Raw genomic sequence first — 19,340 nt, 5'->3', positions numbered from 1 at the left:
AATGTTAAGAAAATTATACACATAAACAGCTTCTTTATTACATACAAAATATAGAAATCCTGTTAAATATTTTTATATTCAAAAATTCAAAACACTTCTGAATAAAGCCGTCGCCTACTATAATTTAAAGCAGGACATTCTGTCAGTAAGTCAATGAGTAAAGAGTGGTTACGGAGCGCTCGTGTCAATGTGAAGCGTCTGCAGTCAGGTGACATTGAGTGTCTTCTTTCCTGTAGGTCATTTCCTGTCTGCAGATCATTCCCAGAGGCCTCAGTCTCAGTTTGCCCACGACAGGCTCTCAGCGCCGATGCTAATTAGCACACAGGGACTCTAAGTTTGTGTGTGTGTGTGTGTGTGTGTGTGCGTGTGGGTGCGCATGTGTGTGTGTGTGTGTATGTGTGCGTGTGCGTGTGCGTGTGTGTGTGTGTGTGTGTGTGTGTGTGTGTCTGTGTGTGTGTGTGTGTGTGTGTGTGTGTGTGTGTGTGTGTGTGTGTGTGTGTGTGTGTGTGTGTGTGTGTGTGTGATGGGATGCTGCTGTACCTCTTTCAGTGCTTTGAGCAGACGGGGTCTCTTGTCCTCCACACTCTCTCGTGACTGTTGCTTCAGCTTCCTCAGCAGAGCCGTGACTGAAACACAAAAACATTAATGCTTAACTCTCAATGCCAAGCGTCAACTGAAAATGATTACATAATATCAATAATAACTAGATAAAAAAGACTTTAGGTTGGCTTGAGAAGCCTAGCTTGAATGTTTAAAGCAGCTGTAAAAGCTTTTGAACTTTATATAGATAGATTAGATGATTCGCGTGTTGCTAGCATGATTAGAATGTAGTTAACATGATTCTAACATTTTTCTAGCATTTTTAGTATGTTTCTAGCATGATTAGCAAGTTTCTAGCATGATTAGCAAGTTTCTAGCATGATTAGCAAGTTACTAGCATGACATTAGCAATAAGAAATTAGTTCAGAAATTCAGTCTAAGAAGAAGAACAATCTTAAGCTTTCTCAAGTCAGTCTAATAATAATATCAGTCTTCAGCCATTTATTTTGTCCATATAGCACTTTTTACAAAGACATTGTTGAGACAGTGATGGAACGACTATTGCTTTAAATACAGACACAGTGAGGCAAAGAGAAAATCTCCTGAAGATAATGATGATGAAGGGCGAGAGCATCAGCTTCACAGGAAATGAGTCTGACGGGACAAACTGTGTTTCCATTGGTTACCAGAGTCTAAAATGGAAACGCCGTGCGATCGATCGGTCATCAATACACACACAGAAGACCTGTGAGCTGTCTGAGAAACACACGACAGCCGCAACCACACACTAATGAGAGCTGTGTGTTAACGAGCAGCTCTCTAATGAGGGCTTTCCTTTCCTGTGTGCCTCATGAATCACGACATCCAAACACCAAGATGAAGCGCTGTGATTGGCTGAGCCTGTGATGATGAAATACTATCAAATAGTATCAAAAGTATTTAAATAGTATTAAATCAACTGAAATAGTATACAAATAAAATATCTAACATATTGTAATAGTATCAATATATCTGTAACATCAAACGTACTGAAACTGTATCAAGCGTACTAAAATAGTGCCATAAGTACTGAAATAGTAAAAAACGTACTGAAACGGTATCAAGCATTCTGAAACAATGTACTGAAGTAGTATCAAACTTACTAAAATGACATGAATTGATACTATTAAAATATGTAACATATTCTAATAGTATTAACATTTTTGTAGCATCAAAAGTACTGAAACAGCATACTGATATAGTAATATGAAATAGTACCAAATGTACTAAAATAGTACCAAACATACTAAAACAATGTCAAACATACTAAAACAGTATACTGAAGTAGTATCAAGTGTACTGAGACAGTATCAACATACTCAAATAGTACCAAAGATACTGAAATAGTATATTGTAGTATCATACATACTGAAATAACATGAACTGATAGTAAAATAGTATACTGATATAGTATCAAACGTACTGACATAGAACTAAACATACTGAAGTAATGTACTGAGTATGCTGAAGTAATGAATCATGACATCCAAACACCAAGATGAAGCACTGTTATTGGCTGAGCCTGTGATGATGAATTACCATCAAATGAAAAAGTATCAAAAGTATTAAATAGTATCTAACATATTGTAATAGTATCAACATTTTTGTAGCATCAAAGATACTGAAACCGTATCAAGAGTCCAATAGTACCAAAAGTACTGGAACAGTATCAAAAGTACTAAAATAGTATACTGAAACAGTATCAAACATACTGAAATAACATCAAAGGTACTGAAACGGTATCAAACATTCTGAAAAAAATGTACTGAAGTATTAAACATACGGAAATAACAAATTTTTGTAGCATCAGAATTATTGAAACAATGTCAAGCATACTGAAACAGTATCAAACATACAGATATGGTACTAATAGTACTGAAATAGTATGAACTGTACTAAAATTGTATCAAACTTAATGAAATACTACCAAACGTACTGAAACAGTACCATATATACTGAAACAGTATCAAACATAGTGAAACGATGTCAAACGTACTAAAACAGTATTCTGAAGAGGTATCAAACGTACTGAAACAGTATCAATGTACTCAAATAGTACCAAACAAACTGAAATAGTATACTGTAGTATCATACATACTGAAATAACATGAACTGATAGTAAAATAGTATACTGATATAGTATCAAACGTACTGACATAGAACTAAACATACTGAAGTAATGTACTGAGTATGCTGAAGTAATGAATTATGACATCCAAACACCAAGATGAAGCGCTGTGATTGGCTGAGCCTGTGATGATGAATTACCATCAAATGAAAAAGTATCAAAAGTATTAAATAGTATCTAACATATTGTAATAGTATCAACATTTTTGTAGCATCAAACATACTGAAACCGTATCAAGAGTCCAATAGTACCAAAAGTACTGGAACAGTATCAAAAGTACTAAAATAGTATACTGAAACAGTATCAAACATTCTGAAAAAAATGTACTGAAGTATTAAACATACGGAAATAACAAATTTTTGTAGCATCAGAATTATTGAAACAATGTCAAGCATACTGAAACAGTATCAAACATACAGATATGGTACTAACAGTACTGAAATAGTATGAAATGTACTAAAATTGTATCAAACTTAATGAAATACTACCAAACGTACTGAAACAGTACCATATATACTGAAACAGTATCAAACATAGTGAAACGATGTCAAACGTACTGAAACAGTATTCTGAAGAGGCATCAAACGTACTGAAACAGTATCAATGTACTCAAATCGTACCAAACAAACTGAAATAGTATACTGTAGTATCATACATACTGAAATAGCATGGATTGATACTAAAATAGTATACTGACATAGTATCAAATGTTCTGAAACAGTACCAAACGCACTGACATAGTAGTAAAACGTACTGAAAAAAGTGTCAAACATGCTAAAACAGTATCCTGAAGTAGTTTCTGAGTAACATACTGAAATAGCATAAAAATGTACTGAAACAGTATTAATGTACTGAAATAGCATTGAATGTACTGTAATTCTACCAAACATACTTAAATAGCATAAAAAGTGCTGAAAGAGCATCAAACATATTTAATATGACTGAGTTTGGGCACCCCTGCTTTAGACAAACAGACAGTATCCAGTATTTCTCTCAAACTCTTTTGATTTTTCAGCTCATGGACAGGCTGTCATTAGTACATGTTTTATCACATTACAACTTCCTAAACACCTAAAAAAAACTTCTTTTTTTTAAATGCAGAGTGTTTTATTTGTATTATAGATGTTCTGATGTAAATCAGTTGTGATTGAATTGATTTGCATGGCATTTAAAGTGACTGCGTTTTTCATTCTCTTTCGATCTCCATCACGTCTGGACTTGCAGCGCGAGCTCTTGAGAACTGACGACACAAACCGGTTGATTCTGATTCCCAGCCGTTAAACTCCCATGATGCAGACAGTGACACATGACCACACAAACGCCTCCATCACTAAACTCAGAGCTGAAAGGGACCAGCGACAGACGGAGCGCTCCGCTACGGCTCTAATCTCAGTCTCCGATTGGCTTTGGGCGCCAGTTTCCCTGCCAGAGGAGCTCAGATGAACCAGACTGGATCTTTGGATGAAAATCTGTCATTTACTTTTAATCATGTGGTTCCAAACCTGTATGACTCCTGAAGTTCTGTTGTGTTCTTCTGAAGGCATTTTGAAGAACACTGGGAACTTTGGACCCCACTGACTTTGACTGTGTCAACCACAAACTACAGACACATTTTTCAAGTTATCTTCATTCATACAGGTTTGGAACAACATGAGTGTGAGTAAATGAGATAGAACGATTAGTTTCGGCTGAACTAGTCTTTTAACTAGTTGACCAACTTCTACAACAACCTCTGATTTTACAGGCCAAAGGTCAGGAGCCACTTCTGAACGTCTCACTTCTCTCAGCTGATTGGACCAATGGAGAGATCAAAACACAGTGCAGTGATTCATGTTCTGTGTTTCCTGTAGGTGTCATCTTCATCATCATCATCACCACCCACCACCACTGATTCATCATCATCTTCACTGAGAAATTAATAACTCCAGCCAACAAAATTATTTCGCTTTCTAAAAAACCTCACAACATCTGAGGCAGCGTCACATGCGATGGCTTTGGCGAGTCAATAACAGTTAATCAGCAGTTGGCTGCTTCTGAAACAACACAAGGAAAATGATGAAGATCAGAGTCAGACGAGAGTGAGAATGTGAAACGGAAATATGAACAGAAGTGTGTCAAGCTAATAAACCAGCAACCAAATGTTATTAGTTTTGTGTGATGTGGAAAACACAGACAGAATCATGGAATTCAGTGATAAAAATGTGATTTGTACCAAATGTACTGAAAAATCATCAAACGCACTGAAATAATATAAAATGTACTAAAATAATGTAAAACATACTAAAATAGCACCAAATGTACTGAAATAGTATCAAACGTACGGAAATAATATAAAATAAAATAGTATAACACACTGTAATTGTATTGAAATTTATGTACCATCAAGCGTACTGAAATAGTACCAAAAATACAAAAATTGTATCAAAACGTACTAATATAGGACCAAACTCACTGAAATGGCACAAAACGTACTGAAATAGTATAAAATGTACTAAAATAGTACCAAACGTACTGAAATAGTATTAAATGTACTGGAATAGTACCAAATGTACTGAAATAGTACCAAACGTACTGAAATAGTACCAAACGTACTGAAATAGTATTAAATGTACTGGAATAGTACCAAATGTACTGAAATATTACCAAACCTACTGAAATATTACCAAACCTACTGAAATAGTATTAAATGTACTGGAATAGTACCAAATGTACTGAAATAGTACCAAACGTACTGAAATAGTATTAAATGTACTGGAATAGTACCAAATGTACTGAAATATTACCAAACCTACTGAAATATTACCAAACCTACTGAAATAGTATTAAATGTACTGGAATAGTACCAAATGTACTGAAATAGTATCAAACGCACTGAAATAGTACCAAACGTACTGAAATAGTATTGAATGTACTGGAATAGTACCAAATGTACTGAAATATTACCAAACCTACTGAAATAGTATCAAACGCACTGAAATAGTACCAAACGTACTGAAATAGTACCAAACGTACTGAAATAGTACCAAACGTACTGAAATAGTATCGTACGTACTGAAATAGTACCAAATGTACTGAAATAATACAGAACGTACTGAAATAGTATTAAATGTACTGGAATAGTACCAAATGTACTGAAATAGTATCTAACGCACTGAAATAGTATCGTACGTACTGAAATAGTATCAAACATACTGAAATAGTCTTAAACATACTGAAATATTATCAAAAGTACTGAAATAGTATCAAATGTACTGAAATATTACCAAATGTCAGTATGTGAAGACTGGCTAATGTTTGATATGTTTTACAATTTCTAGCAGATATGCAATCCAATGCAAATGATTCCTGTGTGAAGAGTGAGCAAGAACTCTGACTCGCCTGTGATCGTTAACTGATTGAGCTCTTCATTAACACAGACTGAGCATCGCTACGAGCTGCTAAAAGCACATTAATGCTCACAGGATTTTCAGTGAATTAGCGCAGACGGTGTAACGTAATCCAGAGTCATATTTAATCTGACAGACATTGAGCTGCTCTAACTCACCACAACAAAAGACACTCAATTCATCTGGACTCATGCTGTCCTTAATGGAGGAGATCAGAGCAGACCATACATGACCTCAATACAATCTCACACTCTCACACATTCACTAAACTAAAACCATAAAAAACTATTTTATTACTTTAAATAAAATAAAATTAATTTAATGTAAAATAAAAATATATGAATAAAAAAATCTAAATAATTTTTCTAAAAATTAAATAAAAAATGTAAATAAAAAAACTTAAAATTAAAAATATGATTCATTCTAAAATGATGTGCTCAAAATAAATAACAGTATCTGAATGAAAGTCAGTGTGACGCACTCATCTGTCGGTCTCCGTAGCTGATGGCCTCGGCGAGCGGACTCCATCCCTGAGCGTTTTTCACCTTCACTGGTGCATTATGGGCCAGCAGGAGATGGGCACATTCTGAGGAACAGAGAGAAGAGCAGATCAATGCTTCTGTACAGTCCTGAATCTTTGATTTCACTCACATCAAAGACTTACAGCAGCTCAGAGTCACTGAAATCACACTCATAAATCCAACACAAACTACATCTACTGTTTCCAATCTGTACTCTAACCTTAAATATTTATGCATCTTTCTTGACAGCTTTTTTAATGCATTACAGATGTTTTAAGTTTCTAACTAAATATTTTTAAATAACTAAACGTACAGAAATAGTCTTAAATGTACTGAAATAGTACCAAACGTACTGAAATAGTATCAAATGTACTGAAATAGTCTTAAAGTCCCCCTGAAATCAAAATTAAAGTTTTTTGGCTTTTAGTATGAATATATTACCCTTAAGATTATCTATAAGCTAGTGTGCTTTAAAACAACGACAAATTTCGCGTTCACAAGATATGGGCATTCAAAACTTACAGTCTCGTCACTTCCGCCAAAATGAAGCAACAATTTTGATGATATCACCGTGCACTTCAGTTTCTCATCAAACGTTCTGTCCAATCAAATGCTCTCTAGAGTCCGTAGTGTCCCGCCCCCTACACTGAGACGCAATACACGAGCAGATCATATGCGCTCATATGTGCGATCGGCATGTATTAAACTACACAGCCTCAGCATATTATGATTACTATTTTGTTTTAGCAAGAGTTTCATATTGAATCTGTGGGATAATTCATTAGTCTGTAGTGGTCATAAGCTCACAAATGCGGCTTTACCGAGCTCAACGGCTCTGGCCCGAGCAGATATAAATGGAACGCTATTGGCTATTCAAAATAAGTGGGCGGGGCTGGGCGATATGTTTTTGTTTCAGTTAAAAGTACGTCACCACATAGAATAACGCTGCGTGTTTCAAGGCACTTCAGTGGACCTTTAAACGTACTGAAAGTCTTAAATATACTAAAATAGAACCAAACGAACTGAAATAGTACCAAACGTACTGAAATTGTATCAAACGTACTAAAATATTACCAAATTGACTGAAATAGTACCAAACGTACTGAAATATTATCAAATGTACTGAAAAAGTTTAAAATGTACTAAAATAGTCTAAAATGTACTGACATAGTACCAAACGTACTGACATATAACCAAGCGTACAGAAATAGTATTAAACGTACTGAAATATTACCAAACGTACTGAAATAGTATTAAATGCACTTAGTTTCAAATGCACTTAAATAGTTTCAAATGTACTGAAATAGTATTAAATGTACTGAAATAGTATCAAAAGTACTGAAATAGTATCAAAAGTACTAAAACAGTACCAAATGTACTGAAATAGTATTAAATGTACTGAAATAGTATCAAAAGTACTAAAACAGTACCAAATGTACTGAAATAGTATTAAATGTACTGAAATAGTATCAAAAGTACTGAAATAGTATCAAATGTACTGAAATAGTATCAAAAGTACTAAAACAGTACCAAATGTACTGAAATAGTATTAAATGTACTGAAATAGTATCAAAAGTACTGAAATAGTATCAAATGTACTGAAATAGTATCAAATGTACTGAAATAGTATTAAATGCACTTAAATAGTTTCAAATGTACTGAAATAGTATCAAATGTACTGAAATAGTATCAAATGTACTGAAATAGTATCAAATGTACTGAAATAGTATTAAATGCACTTAAATAGTTTCAAATGTACTGAAATAGTATCAAATGTACTGAAATGGTATTAAATGCACTTAAATAGTTTCAAAAGTACTAAAATAGTACCAAATGTACTAAAATAGTACCAAACGTACTAAAATAGTATAAAACGTACCTAAATCGTATCGAACGTACTGAAATAGTATCAAACATACTAAGTAACTTGAAGAAATGATGCAGACTGGAAGCACAGCAGTCACCGCACAAGCCCCAGAAAGGGAAGCGTGCCACTGAAATGACGGCCAGATCCCGATTTAAACATAAAAGGAGGTGCAGCAGCTTAATTTAACATCTCTCTTCTGCTGCGGCCACAAAGGAACGCCTTTAATTTCAGCCTTCAGGATGGAAGAAACTCCTCTGAGCTCTTCACGGGTCAAACATGACGCTAGTGGACGTCTAGAGCCAGTAAAGATGAAATACTGCTGACTGCATACTACACACTAAATACTGCTGACTTAAAGTATGCCATAAAACACATCAAACAGTAGTACGCTATTGTGACCCTGGAGCACAAAACCAGTCTTAAGTAGCACGGATGTATTTGTAGCAATAGCCAAAAATACATTGTATGGGTCAAAATTATAGATTTTTTTTATGCCAAATATCATTAGGATATTAAGATCATGTTCAATGAAGATATTTTGTGAATTTCTTACTGTAAATATATCAAAACTTAATTTTTGATTAGTAAAATGCATTGCTAAGAACTTCATTTGGACAACTTAAAGGCGATTTTCTCAATATTAAGATTTTTTTTGCACCCTCAGATTCTAGATTTTCAAATAGATGTATCTCAGACAAATATTGTTTAATGCGTTATTTCACATTTGATCCAATTTTGTGTAAAAATGTCTCAACTCTTGACATTAAAATAAAAAGTATTCAAACAAAAAATATAAAAATAATAAAATAGCAATAAAGTATAGACAAAGTAAATATGTAAATACAATAAACATAATAAAATAAAATATTTTAATACAACATAGTAAATAATAAATAAATAAAGCCATAGAATATAATATGTAATACCAATTCACATTTTGTATTCCATGGTGGAAGCAAAACTGATATAAAGTCAGAATTCCAAAAAAAAAAAAAAAAAAAAAAAAGAGAGATATAAACTTTCAATTCTGAGAAAAAAGTCATCAAAAAAATAAGATAAAACTCCACAACTAGCTTTTAATTTAGTTAATTTATTTTTTATTCTGTGCTGGGAAAAAAACAAATGCTTTATATAAAGTCAAAATTCTGAAAAAATAAGCCAGAATTAGAAAAATCTAAATTGTGACAATGTTGCAACTGTCTTTTTATATTCCACGCTGAAAAAGAAATTGCATAACGCAAAGTCAACATTCTAAGAAAAATGGTTCAATAACTTTCAATGCTGAGGAAAAAAGATAAAATACCACAACTACCTTTTATTTATTTATTTTTTATTCTGTGCTAGGAAAAAACAAAAACAAATGCAATATATAATGCGACAGAGTCAAAAATCTGAGGAAAAAGTCACATTTAAAATAAAAATTCAGAGGGGAAAAAAGCCAGAATTACAATAATAAGTGTCAATTTTGGCATATAATGTGGCAACTGCATAAACAACTACCTTTTATTTATTTATTTTTTATTCTGTGAAATTTCTAATGAAAATTTAGAGGGAGAAAAGACAGAATTATAAAAAGAAAAATCTAAATTGTGACATATGTGTCCCTGGACCACAAAACCAGTCATAAGGGTAAATTAATTTTAAATTAACAATAGATTTAATGAATAAAGCTGAATAAATATGCTTTCCATTGATGTATGGTTTGTTAGGATAGGACAATATTTGGCTGAGATACAACTATTTGAAAATCTGCAATCTGAGGGTGCAAAAATATCTAAATACTGAGAAAATCACCCTTAAAGTTGTCCAAATGAAGTACTTAGCAATGCATATCACTAATCAAAAATTAAGTTTTGATATATTTATGGAAGGAAATGTGCAAAATATCTTCATGGAACATGATCTTTACTTAATATCCTAATGATTTTTGGCATAAATTAAAAAATATTACCACAAACGATGTCTTGTTGGCTATTGGTAAGAATATACCCATGCTACTTAAGACTGGTTTTGTGCTCCAGGGTCACATATAATGTTGCAACTGTGCAAAAAAACTACCCACAACTACCCTTTTTATATTCCTTGCTGAAAACAACAACAAACAATTGCATAATTGAGGTTTATATAACTTGCAATTCTGAGGAAAAAAGTCAATACTGTGAGCTAAAGAAAATTGCAACTACTGTGAAATCAAGCAGCGCTTCAGTTGTGCTCTGCACATGTAATAGGTCATTTGGGAATGGATGCATACAGAAAGCTCACACACTCAGTATTATCATGTTGTGATGCATTCAGTGTGCTGTGTGTGACTGGAAACGCTGGATCCGCTTCAGCTGAGAAACACAGCCACAGCAGCAGGTTTGTGTCGCTGCCAAGTGTTTGCTGACCTTCTCTGAGCGCCGCTCAACAATGTCCTTCTCAACGCACACGGAACCGCCTTTTATTTGACATTCAGTCTCACACTTGATGAAGAGATCAGGAAGTGACGGCTGTTTTATACAGATTCCATTAGTAAATAATCGAGATTTTGATTTGAGTATTTTTAGATATTTGTAGAGCAAAATAGACCAAAAATATCCATTTTGAGCAGTGTATCCAACATTTAATGCCTCGACTTTAGAAACGTAAGACTTTTTAGGCCTTAATTTGTGGACTGAATGCAGAAACACTGATTTCTAAAGCCATTTTTGCTGCATTTGTAACCAAACACAAGACTTTAACAGGGTTCGTACAGATACTGTACAATGGAGTTCCAGGATTTTAAGCACTACTTTTTGATTTTCAAGGATATCAGTGATCTCCCTTATCAAACAATGCCTTTCAAAAAAAATTAAAAATAACTAGATGAAAATATATCAACAAAACAATATGGCAAAAATAAAGTGAAGCATGTGCAAAGTATTACTACTAAAGTATTACAAAGTATACTACATTTTTACTATTGTAAAACCATGGTTAATTTTCTTAAGGGATTTGTATTTGTGTATACTTTATAGTTTATTTCTTCTTTGTTTTGTTTTATAACTGTACTGCTTTAATTGTTTGTTTTCTACTGTTAAAAAAAAAAAACAATAGCGAAAAAACCCTCACATAAATCCCGATATGAATCAAATGATTCGCAATGCAGGCTTCTAGGTTCCAATCTAAAGCAAATGATTTGTGAATCTGCTCCAAAGTTCCGGACTTCAAATTGCGTATTGTGAATCATTTGATTTGAATCATTCAATTCGCTAAATGATTCACAAACCCGTTCCGATCTAAATCAAATGATTCGTGATCCACGCTCCTAGGTTCCAATCTAAAGCAAAAGATTTGCAAATCTGCTCCAATGTTCCAGACTTCAAATTGTGTAACGCAAACATTTGATTTGAATCATTCAATTTGAATCGATGAATTTGCTAAATTAATTATGAACCCGCTCAGATCTAAATCAAATGATTTGCTATCCCCACTCCGAAGTCCCGATCTAAATAATGATTCACAAACATCATTTCAGATCAGGAATTGGAGCACCGGATTGCGAATCATTTGACTTAGATCGGAACTTTGCATGTCGGGAATAATTTGATTTAGATTGGGACTTCAAACTGCGTAACGTGAATCGTTTGATTTAAATCATTCAATTTGCAAAATGATTCACCAACCTGTCCGATCTAAAGCAAAAGATTCACAAATCAGCTCCAAGGTTCCAATCTAAATCAAATGGTTTGTGATCTATGCTCCTCGGTTCTGATCTAAAAGCAAAAAAATTTAGAATCTGCTCCAAGGTTCCAATCTTAAGGCAAAAGATTCGCGAATCTGCTCTTAAGTTCCGATCTACAAGCAAAAAATGTGCGACTCTGCTCCAAGGTTCTGACCTAAATCAAATGATTAGTGAACCACGCTTCTAGGTTCCAATCTAAAAGCAAAAGATTGTATTCATGTATCACACTTCGAAAAGCTCTGTTTCACGTATATCACTATACATGCTTTTTAAAATCATTACAAGTTATATAGAAATTCGAAAATGAATGACTCTTTTCATTTAATCTGGCTTTTGCTAGACAATATAGACTTAATATTTACATTTTCTTAAAAACAAAAGTTATGAGTTTGAGTCAATTGGATTGTTTCCAGTGTAAATGACTCAATTGATTCGATTCATCTGTTCCTCCTTTTGGGTCTTCAGTCATGTTTACATGACAATGTCAGTAATACTATTAGTTTAGCTCGCTAGTTTCATGACATTAAATGAAATAAGCAAAAAAAAAAAAAAAGTATTATGTTTTTTGAATTTTGCGTGAAAAGATGTGCTTAATGAACAAATTAAAGACTCATTTCGTAGATACATTGTCTTTCAATAATTCAAGCACTTTTCAAGTATCTCTTCAGGAATATTGCTGTTTTCAAGGGTTTTTCAATCCTTAAATTTCAAAGCACCTCACGAACCCTGCTTTTAGGTTCATGAATGCGAAGCTAGTGTTGAGAGACGTCCTCTTACTTTGATCATGCGACTGAACACTAACAGACCCAGCGGAGCAGGACCAACACATTCATCACACAGACGCTCATGTGAACGTGTGCGGCTCTCTCTCTGTGTGTCTCTGGTCATCTGAACTGGACGAGGCAGACTTACAGCAACAGTGTTCACTACATCAGGCTGTCATTCCCGCTACTCCGCTGAGAACCCGCTTACATTATTAATAAGCATGTAGTATATTAATGAAATTAGAGTGTAGTCGTGCGTTCACAGGGGAGCCGTGCATCAATATTTCACCACGGCCCACGTTCACAAACCCACAGACAAATGCCTTCCACATTACTGAAGAGAACATCAAAACTTCATGAAGTACATTTAAATACAGTCACATTCAGTGCCATATTTCAACACATATGTCACTAACTATATGAAATCAAAACAAAAACCATCAATAAACAGCAGCTATAAAACACTTCTGATGATATTTCTCATGTCCAACAGTGATCAACATCTACCCTAAATCTACTCTAAATAGTTCAGGGTTGAACTATAAATAAAATCGATCAAGAACACACTCCAGTCGCTGCACATCAACAATACATATAGATGCATTATTAGCATATGTTGCACTTTAATACAGTAAAGGATTACTGATTTACAGTTATGATAATCTAATGAGAAATGTAAAAAAATGCAGTGGTTAAATGATTTATTAAAAAAATTCACAATAAAAAAACCTAATAGTCCTAAAAATATAAAAATAAAAATATTTTTGTTTGTGCAAAATTTACTTTGTTACCTTTAAATCTTTACTATTAAAAATTCTAAAGGGAATTGCATTTTATTTGAGAATTCAGATTTTTTTATTGCAAATCTGAACTGTTAGAAGTTGAGATAAAAAGTCGCTACTATCATTTTAAAATTAGTTATTCTATTGTGGTAACAATATTGATATAAAGTCAGAATTCCAAACACAAAAAAACGGCAAAGATGTCAGATATAAACTTGCAATTCTGAGAAAAAAAGTTGTAAAAAATTGTAAGATAATCTAAGAAATATAAAATAAAATGCTACAACTACCTTTTGTATTTATCTATTTTATTATTCTGTGCTAGGAAAAAATGCAATATGTGAAGTCAAAATTCTGAGAAAAAGAAATGGTGAAATTTATAAATTTATAATGGGAAAAAAGCCAGAATTATGAAAGGAAAAATCTAAATTGTGACATATAATGCCACAACCGCACAAAATAGTTGCAACTACCTTTTTCATATTCCACACTTAAAACAAAAAATAAATATTTATGCATAATAAATGCATAATGCAAAGTAAACATTCTAAGAAAAATAAAATTTAATTAAGAGATGAACTTGAAAATTGCAGGTTTATAACTTGAGTAGTTAGTTAAAAACAACAACAACAACATCTGGATGCATTACTGTAATGAAGAGGGTTTTTGCACTGAAAATACATGTAAAAAAAAATCATTAAATTTTTTTTGTTTAAAAACTAATAGTCCCAAAAATATATTGTTATCTTTAAAAAATATTATAAAAAATGTTTGAAAAAATGATAAAGAGAATTGCTTTTTATCTGAGAATTCTGAACTTTTTTTATTGCAATTCTGGAAGAAAAATAAAAATCAGAGCCGCCAAATATAAAGACAGAACTGTGAGATAAAAAGGCACAACTAATGTTTTTTTTATTATTATTATTATTCCATGGTGGAAACAATATTGATATAAAGTCATCATTTCAACAAATAAGTGAGATATAAACTTGAAATCCTGAGAAACAGGTCATAAAAAGATAAATAAGATTTAAAAAAAAATTTAATCTGTGCTGAGAAAAATGAAAAAAAATGGGGATAAAAGGCAGAATTATGAGAAGAAAAATCTAAATGGAAACAATGTTGCAACTGCACAAAAATATATTCCACGCTGAAAACAACAACAAAAATGCATAATGCAAAGTCGAATGTCTAAGTAGAATTTAAAGATGTACACTCAAAATGGCATGTTTATATCTTGCAATTCTGAGAAAAATGTAGTAGTTAATTAAACACAATAACAACATCATCTGGATGCATTACTGGAATGAACATGAGGGTTTTTGCACTGAAAATACATATATTCACAATTGAAAAAAAACCTAATAACCTAAAAAAAAAAAAAAAAAAAAAACTTTAAATTTAGTTTCTTATGTTTTTTTCATGCAATATGTTTTGCCACTGAGCTGAAAGACGATGCACTGGTCTTTTGTGTCAGACTCATCCAGCTGGGAAACACCTAATCAAGCGTTGAGGCGTATCATAAGCAGCGACTCACCTTTATGCCCCATCATAACAGCCAGATGAAGAGGGGTGTTTCCTGAAACACAGATGACAGAGAGATTCATTACAACCTGCACAAACACAAACTGAGCATCATCAGGAGCACATGCCTCTGGATAGATTGACTATCAACGACATACTATTATACGTTATATCCATCTTGTATATTAAGATGTCTGTATATACATAGTTTGAGTTCATTTTGTACTTTTGTTTTCATTTCTATCGTTACTTATTTTTTTTAAATGTCTGTATAGCTTTTATTACATTTTAATTTAGTTTTACTTAATCGCAGATTTCTATTATGCATGAGCAGAGAAGTAGTTTGACATGATATTTGAATGAAAACAGGTCACACAGGATGGAGAATCAAACGGTTCTCACGCTCACGAGAACGACACCAATCACGCAATTAAGACTGATTCATCATCATCACGCAGATAAAGCCACACATAATGTGTGAAACTAGCTTCAGAGTTGCTCATCACAGGAAAAACATGCAGAATTACAAGTTTGAACACACCAGTTTTACATTATTGTCATAACTGATTCATTCTATGAGAATGTAACCGAATCCTTCTGGTTGTGAACAGTTCTGCTTAAGTTCTCGATCAGCATATATTTGACTCCGAAGAATAACAGGTTTAGATCACTGTATGCTAGTTTTCCACTTCCAGAAATCTGCACCATTATGTGATATTGATTTCATACAACAGTTTCAACAAAGCTAATATTAAAATACCTATGTTTTAGACACCATATTGCCTGTTTTTCCTCTATTTAATTCTAAACACAGCCAGAGCACTGTTTTGAGCAAAACGTTTTTTTCCGTTTGAATCAAGCGTTTAAACAATTAACAATGACTTGCTGCCACCTACTGACTTTAATTTCACATTTAAATTAACTTTTTATTTTTAAAATAATTTCAAATATCAGTAGTCAACATATACCAAAACATTATTAATGCATTTGTAAATGCAGGTTTGAGCTGCATTAAACTGTGAAATACTGTGATAGTGATATCATTTGCCCGGTAACAGCTCAAAAATGTCTGGTATTAAAATTAAGAATTTGACTCAAAAGATGATGCACAATTTTAGAAAAAGGTAAAAACACCTACAAATGTAAAGAAAATAAATGTAAACTTGTGTTTCTTGATTACCATGTCTTCAGTCATTATGGTTCTACATGATCAGAATGACAATGGCTCTGAATAATTATAGTTCTAGATCATCACAGATCCAGACTACTATGAGTCTCAACATGTCTTTGAGTCATTTAGGTCCTAAACCAACAAGATTCTGAATTATTATGGTTCACAAATGCCATGTTTTGAGACATTATGATTTTAGATCATAATTCTGGCTCTAAATAACAACAACATCAACAACAACAGTTCTAGATCATCGTGATGGTTCTCATTTATCTAGATTATTATGAATCATAATAGTTCTCTGAATCTCTGAATCATAATAGTTCTAGATCATCATGATTCTGGATTATTATGGTTCTCGATCACCATGTTTCTAAGTTATTAAGGTTCTAGATCAGCGCAAATTTGACTATTCATCATGACTATGATTCTAGATTATTATGATTCTCAATAACCACATTTTGACTCATTATGATTCTAGATCAGCATCATTTTGGCTCTGAATAAAAATAATATTAACAGTTCTCGATTGTCATGATTCTGGATCATTATAGTTCTCAATCATCATGTTTTGAGTCATTATGGCTCTAAATTAGGGCTGGGCGATTAATCGAAAAATAATCGAAATCGACATTCAGAACCTATAATCGTTAAAATTTTTCCAGGAAGATTATTTCAATTACTTTCCCTTTAAAAAACACAAGCGCTCCGTTCCGTTATTCCGCCGACATGCCGATGGAGAGCTTAAACAGTATTTATACAGTAAAAAGTATTTACAGGATATACAAGGGTAATTTTATTTAGAGGAGATACTGCTTATTTTCTACTTTTAATATGAAAAACATTGAAAATTATTTATTTTGTTTCCAATAGTGCAAGTTATTTATTTTCACTAATTTAAGAAAAATGTGACTTTTCGTTTTAAGCAATGCTTGCTTTAATTTCAGTTGTTCAACACTGATGTTCAATAAATAATCATAGATCGTAGATAGTGTGTTTCCTTCAATTATTTTAAAATCAAGTAATGCACCCTTCATCCAAAAATCTCTCGCTTGTAATATGTGAACATATTTACTGTACAAAACTTGTCAGTGAACTATGAGGGCAAAAAAATAATTATTATATAAATATAATTAAATATAATTTTATTAATAAATAAAATAATCGTTCATTAATCGTAATCGGGTTAAAATGTTCAATTAATCGAGATTTTGATTCTAAGCCAAATTGCCCAGCCCTACTCTAAATCAGCATGATTTTGGATATTATGACTACAAATATCAGTTCTAGACCATCATCATGATTGTGGATTACTATGGTTCTCATTCACCATGTTTATGAGTTATTAAGGTTTTAAATCAACATGATTCTGATTATTTATGATTATAGTTCTAGATTATTATGATTCACAATCACCATATTTTGAATCATTATAGTTCTAGATCAGCATCATAATTCTGGCTCTAAATAATAACAATAGTTCCCAAATGTCATGATTCTAGACTATTATGGTTCTCAGACACCTCTCTAGATCAGCGTGTTTCTCAATTATGACTCAAAATAATTCCATTTCTAGATCACCATGACTCAGATTATTCATGATTGTGGTTCTTGAATACCATGATTTCAATCATTATGGTTCTATATTATTAGAATGACAATAATCACAGTTCTAGATCATTACAGTTCTAGACTACTACTATGTTTTTGAGTCATTACGGTTATAGATCAACAAGATTCTGGATTATTATGATTTTCGATCACCACTTTTTGAGTCATTATGATTCTAGATCATCATAATAATAATGACACTGAATAATAAACGTTCTAGATTATCATAGTTCCAGACTACTATGATTCTCAATATGTTTTTGAGTCATTATGGTTCTAAAGCCACATGATTCTCAATAACCATATATTTGAGTTAAGCATGATTATAAATTATGACTCTGAATAATCACAGTACCATGATTCTGAATTATTATGGTTCACAATTACCATGGTTTAAGTCTTGATTTTAGATCAGCATAATAATTATGGTTCTGCATAATAATAATAATAATAACAGTTCTCGATTGACATGATTCTGGACTATTATGATGCTCAGACACCATATTTTTGAGTTATTAAGGCTCTAGATCTACAAGATTCTCAATTATGACTCTAAATTATTATAATTCTTGATCACCATGTTTTGAATCATTATGGTTCTGGACCAGCATAATGATTTTGGCTCTGAATAATAATAACTGTTCTCAAATGTCATGATTTTGGACTATCATGGTTCTCAGACACCATATTTTTGGCTCTAGATCAGCATGATTCTCAATTATAACTCAGAAGAATAGCATTTCTATATCACCACGATTCTAGATTACTATGATTCTAGATCAGCATGATTCGGATTACTCATGATTGTGGTTCTCGAATACCACGATTTCAGTCATTATGGTTCTATATTATCAGAATGACAATAATCACAGTTCTAGACTACTACTGTGTTTTGAGTCATTACGGTTATAAATCAACAAGATTCTGGATTATGGTTCTCAATCATCATGTTGTGTGTTATTATGGCTCTCAATTTCTCTAGATTATTATGATTCTTGAACACCATGTTTTGAATCATTGTGGTTCTGCATCAGCAAAATAATTTTTGATCTAAATAATAGTAGTTTTAGATTATTTTTTAGATTTTTTTTTTAGATTAGATAGATTTAGATTATTATGATTTTCAATCACCACGATTTGAATCATAATGATTCTAGATCATAATAATTATGACAGTGAATAACAATAGTTCTAGATCATCACAGTTCTAGACTACTACTGTGTTTTGAGTCATTATGGTTATAAATCAACAAGATTCTGGATTATTATGGTTCGCAATCATCATGTTTTGAGTTATTATGATT

General features: G+C 32.5%; 1 protein-coding gene across 1 annotated transcript in view; it reads right to left on the bottom strand.

The window, feature by feature from the left end:
• Positions 1-19,340, bottom strand: part of ankrd13c (ankyrin repeat domain 13C) — a 33,444-nt gene that overhangs the window by 12,965 nt on the left and 1,139 nt on the right. Inside the window, exons 2-4 of the mRNA XM_073825768.1 lie at positions 15,268-15,309; positions 6,575-6,679; positions 541-626 (exon numbers count right to left, since the gene is read on the bottom strand). Of these exons, the coding sequence (XP_073681869.1) occupies positions 541-626; positions 6,575-6,679; positions 15,268-15,309 (233 nt within the window). The remainder of the gene's footprint in view (positions 1-540; positions 627-6,574; positions 6,680-15,267; positions 15,310-19,340) is intronic.

The sequence above is a fragment of the Garra rufa genome, chromosome 20, assembly GCF_049309525.1.
Source record: "Garra rufa chromosome 20, GarRuf1.0, whole genome shotgun sequence".
Classification (NCBI taxonomy): domain Eukaryota; kingdom Metazoa; phylum Chordata; class Actinopteri; order Cypriniformes; family Cyprinidae; genus Garra; species Garra rufa.
This window is presented reverse-complemented; position numbering and strand designations above follow the sequence as displayed.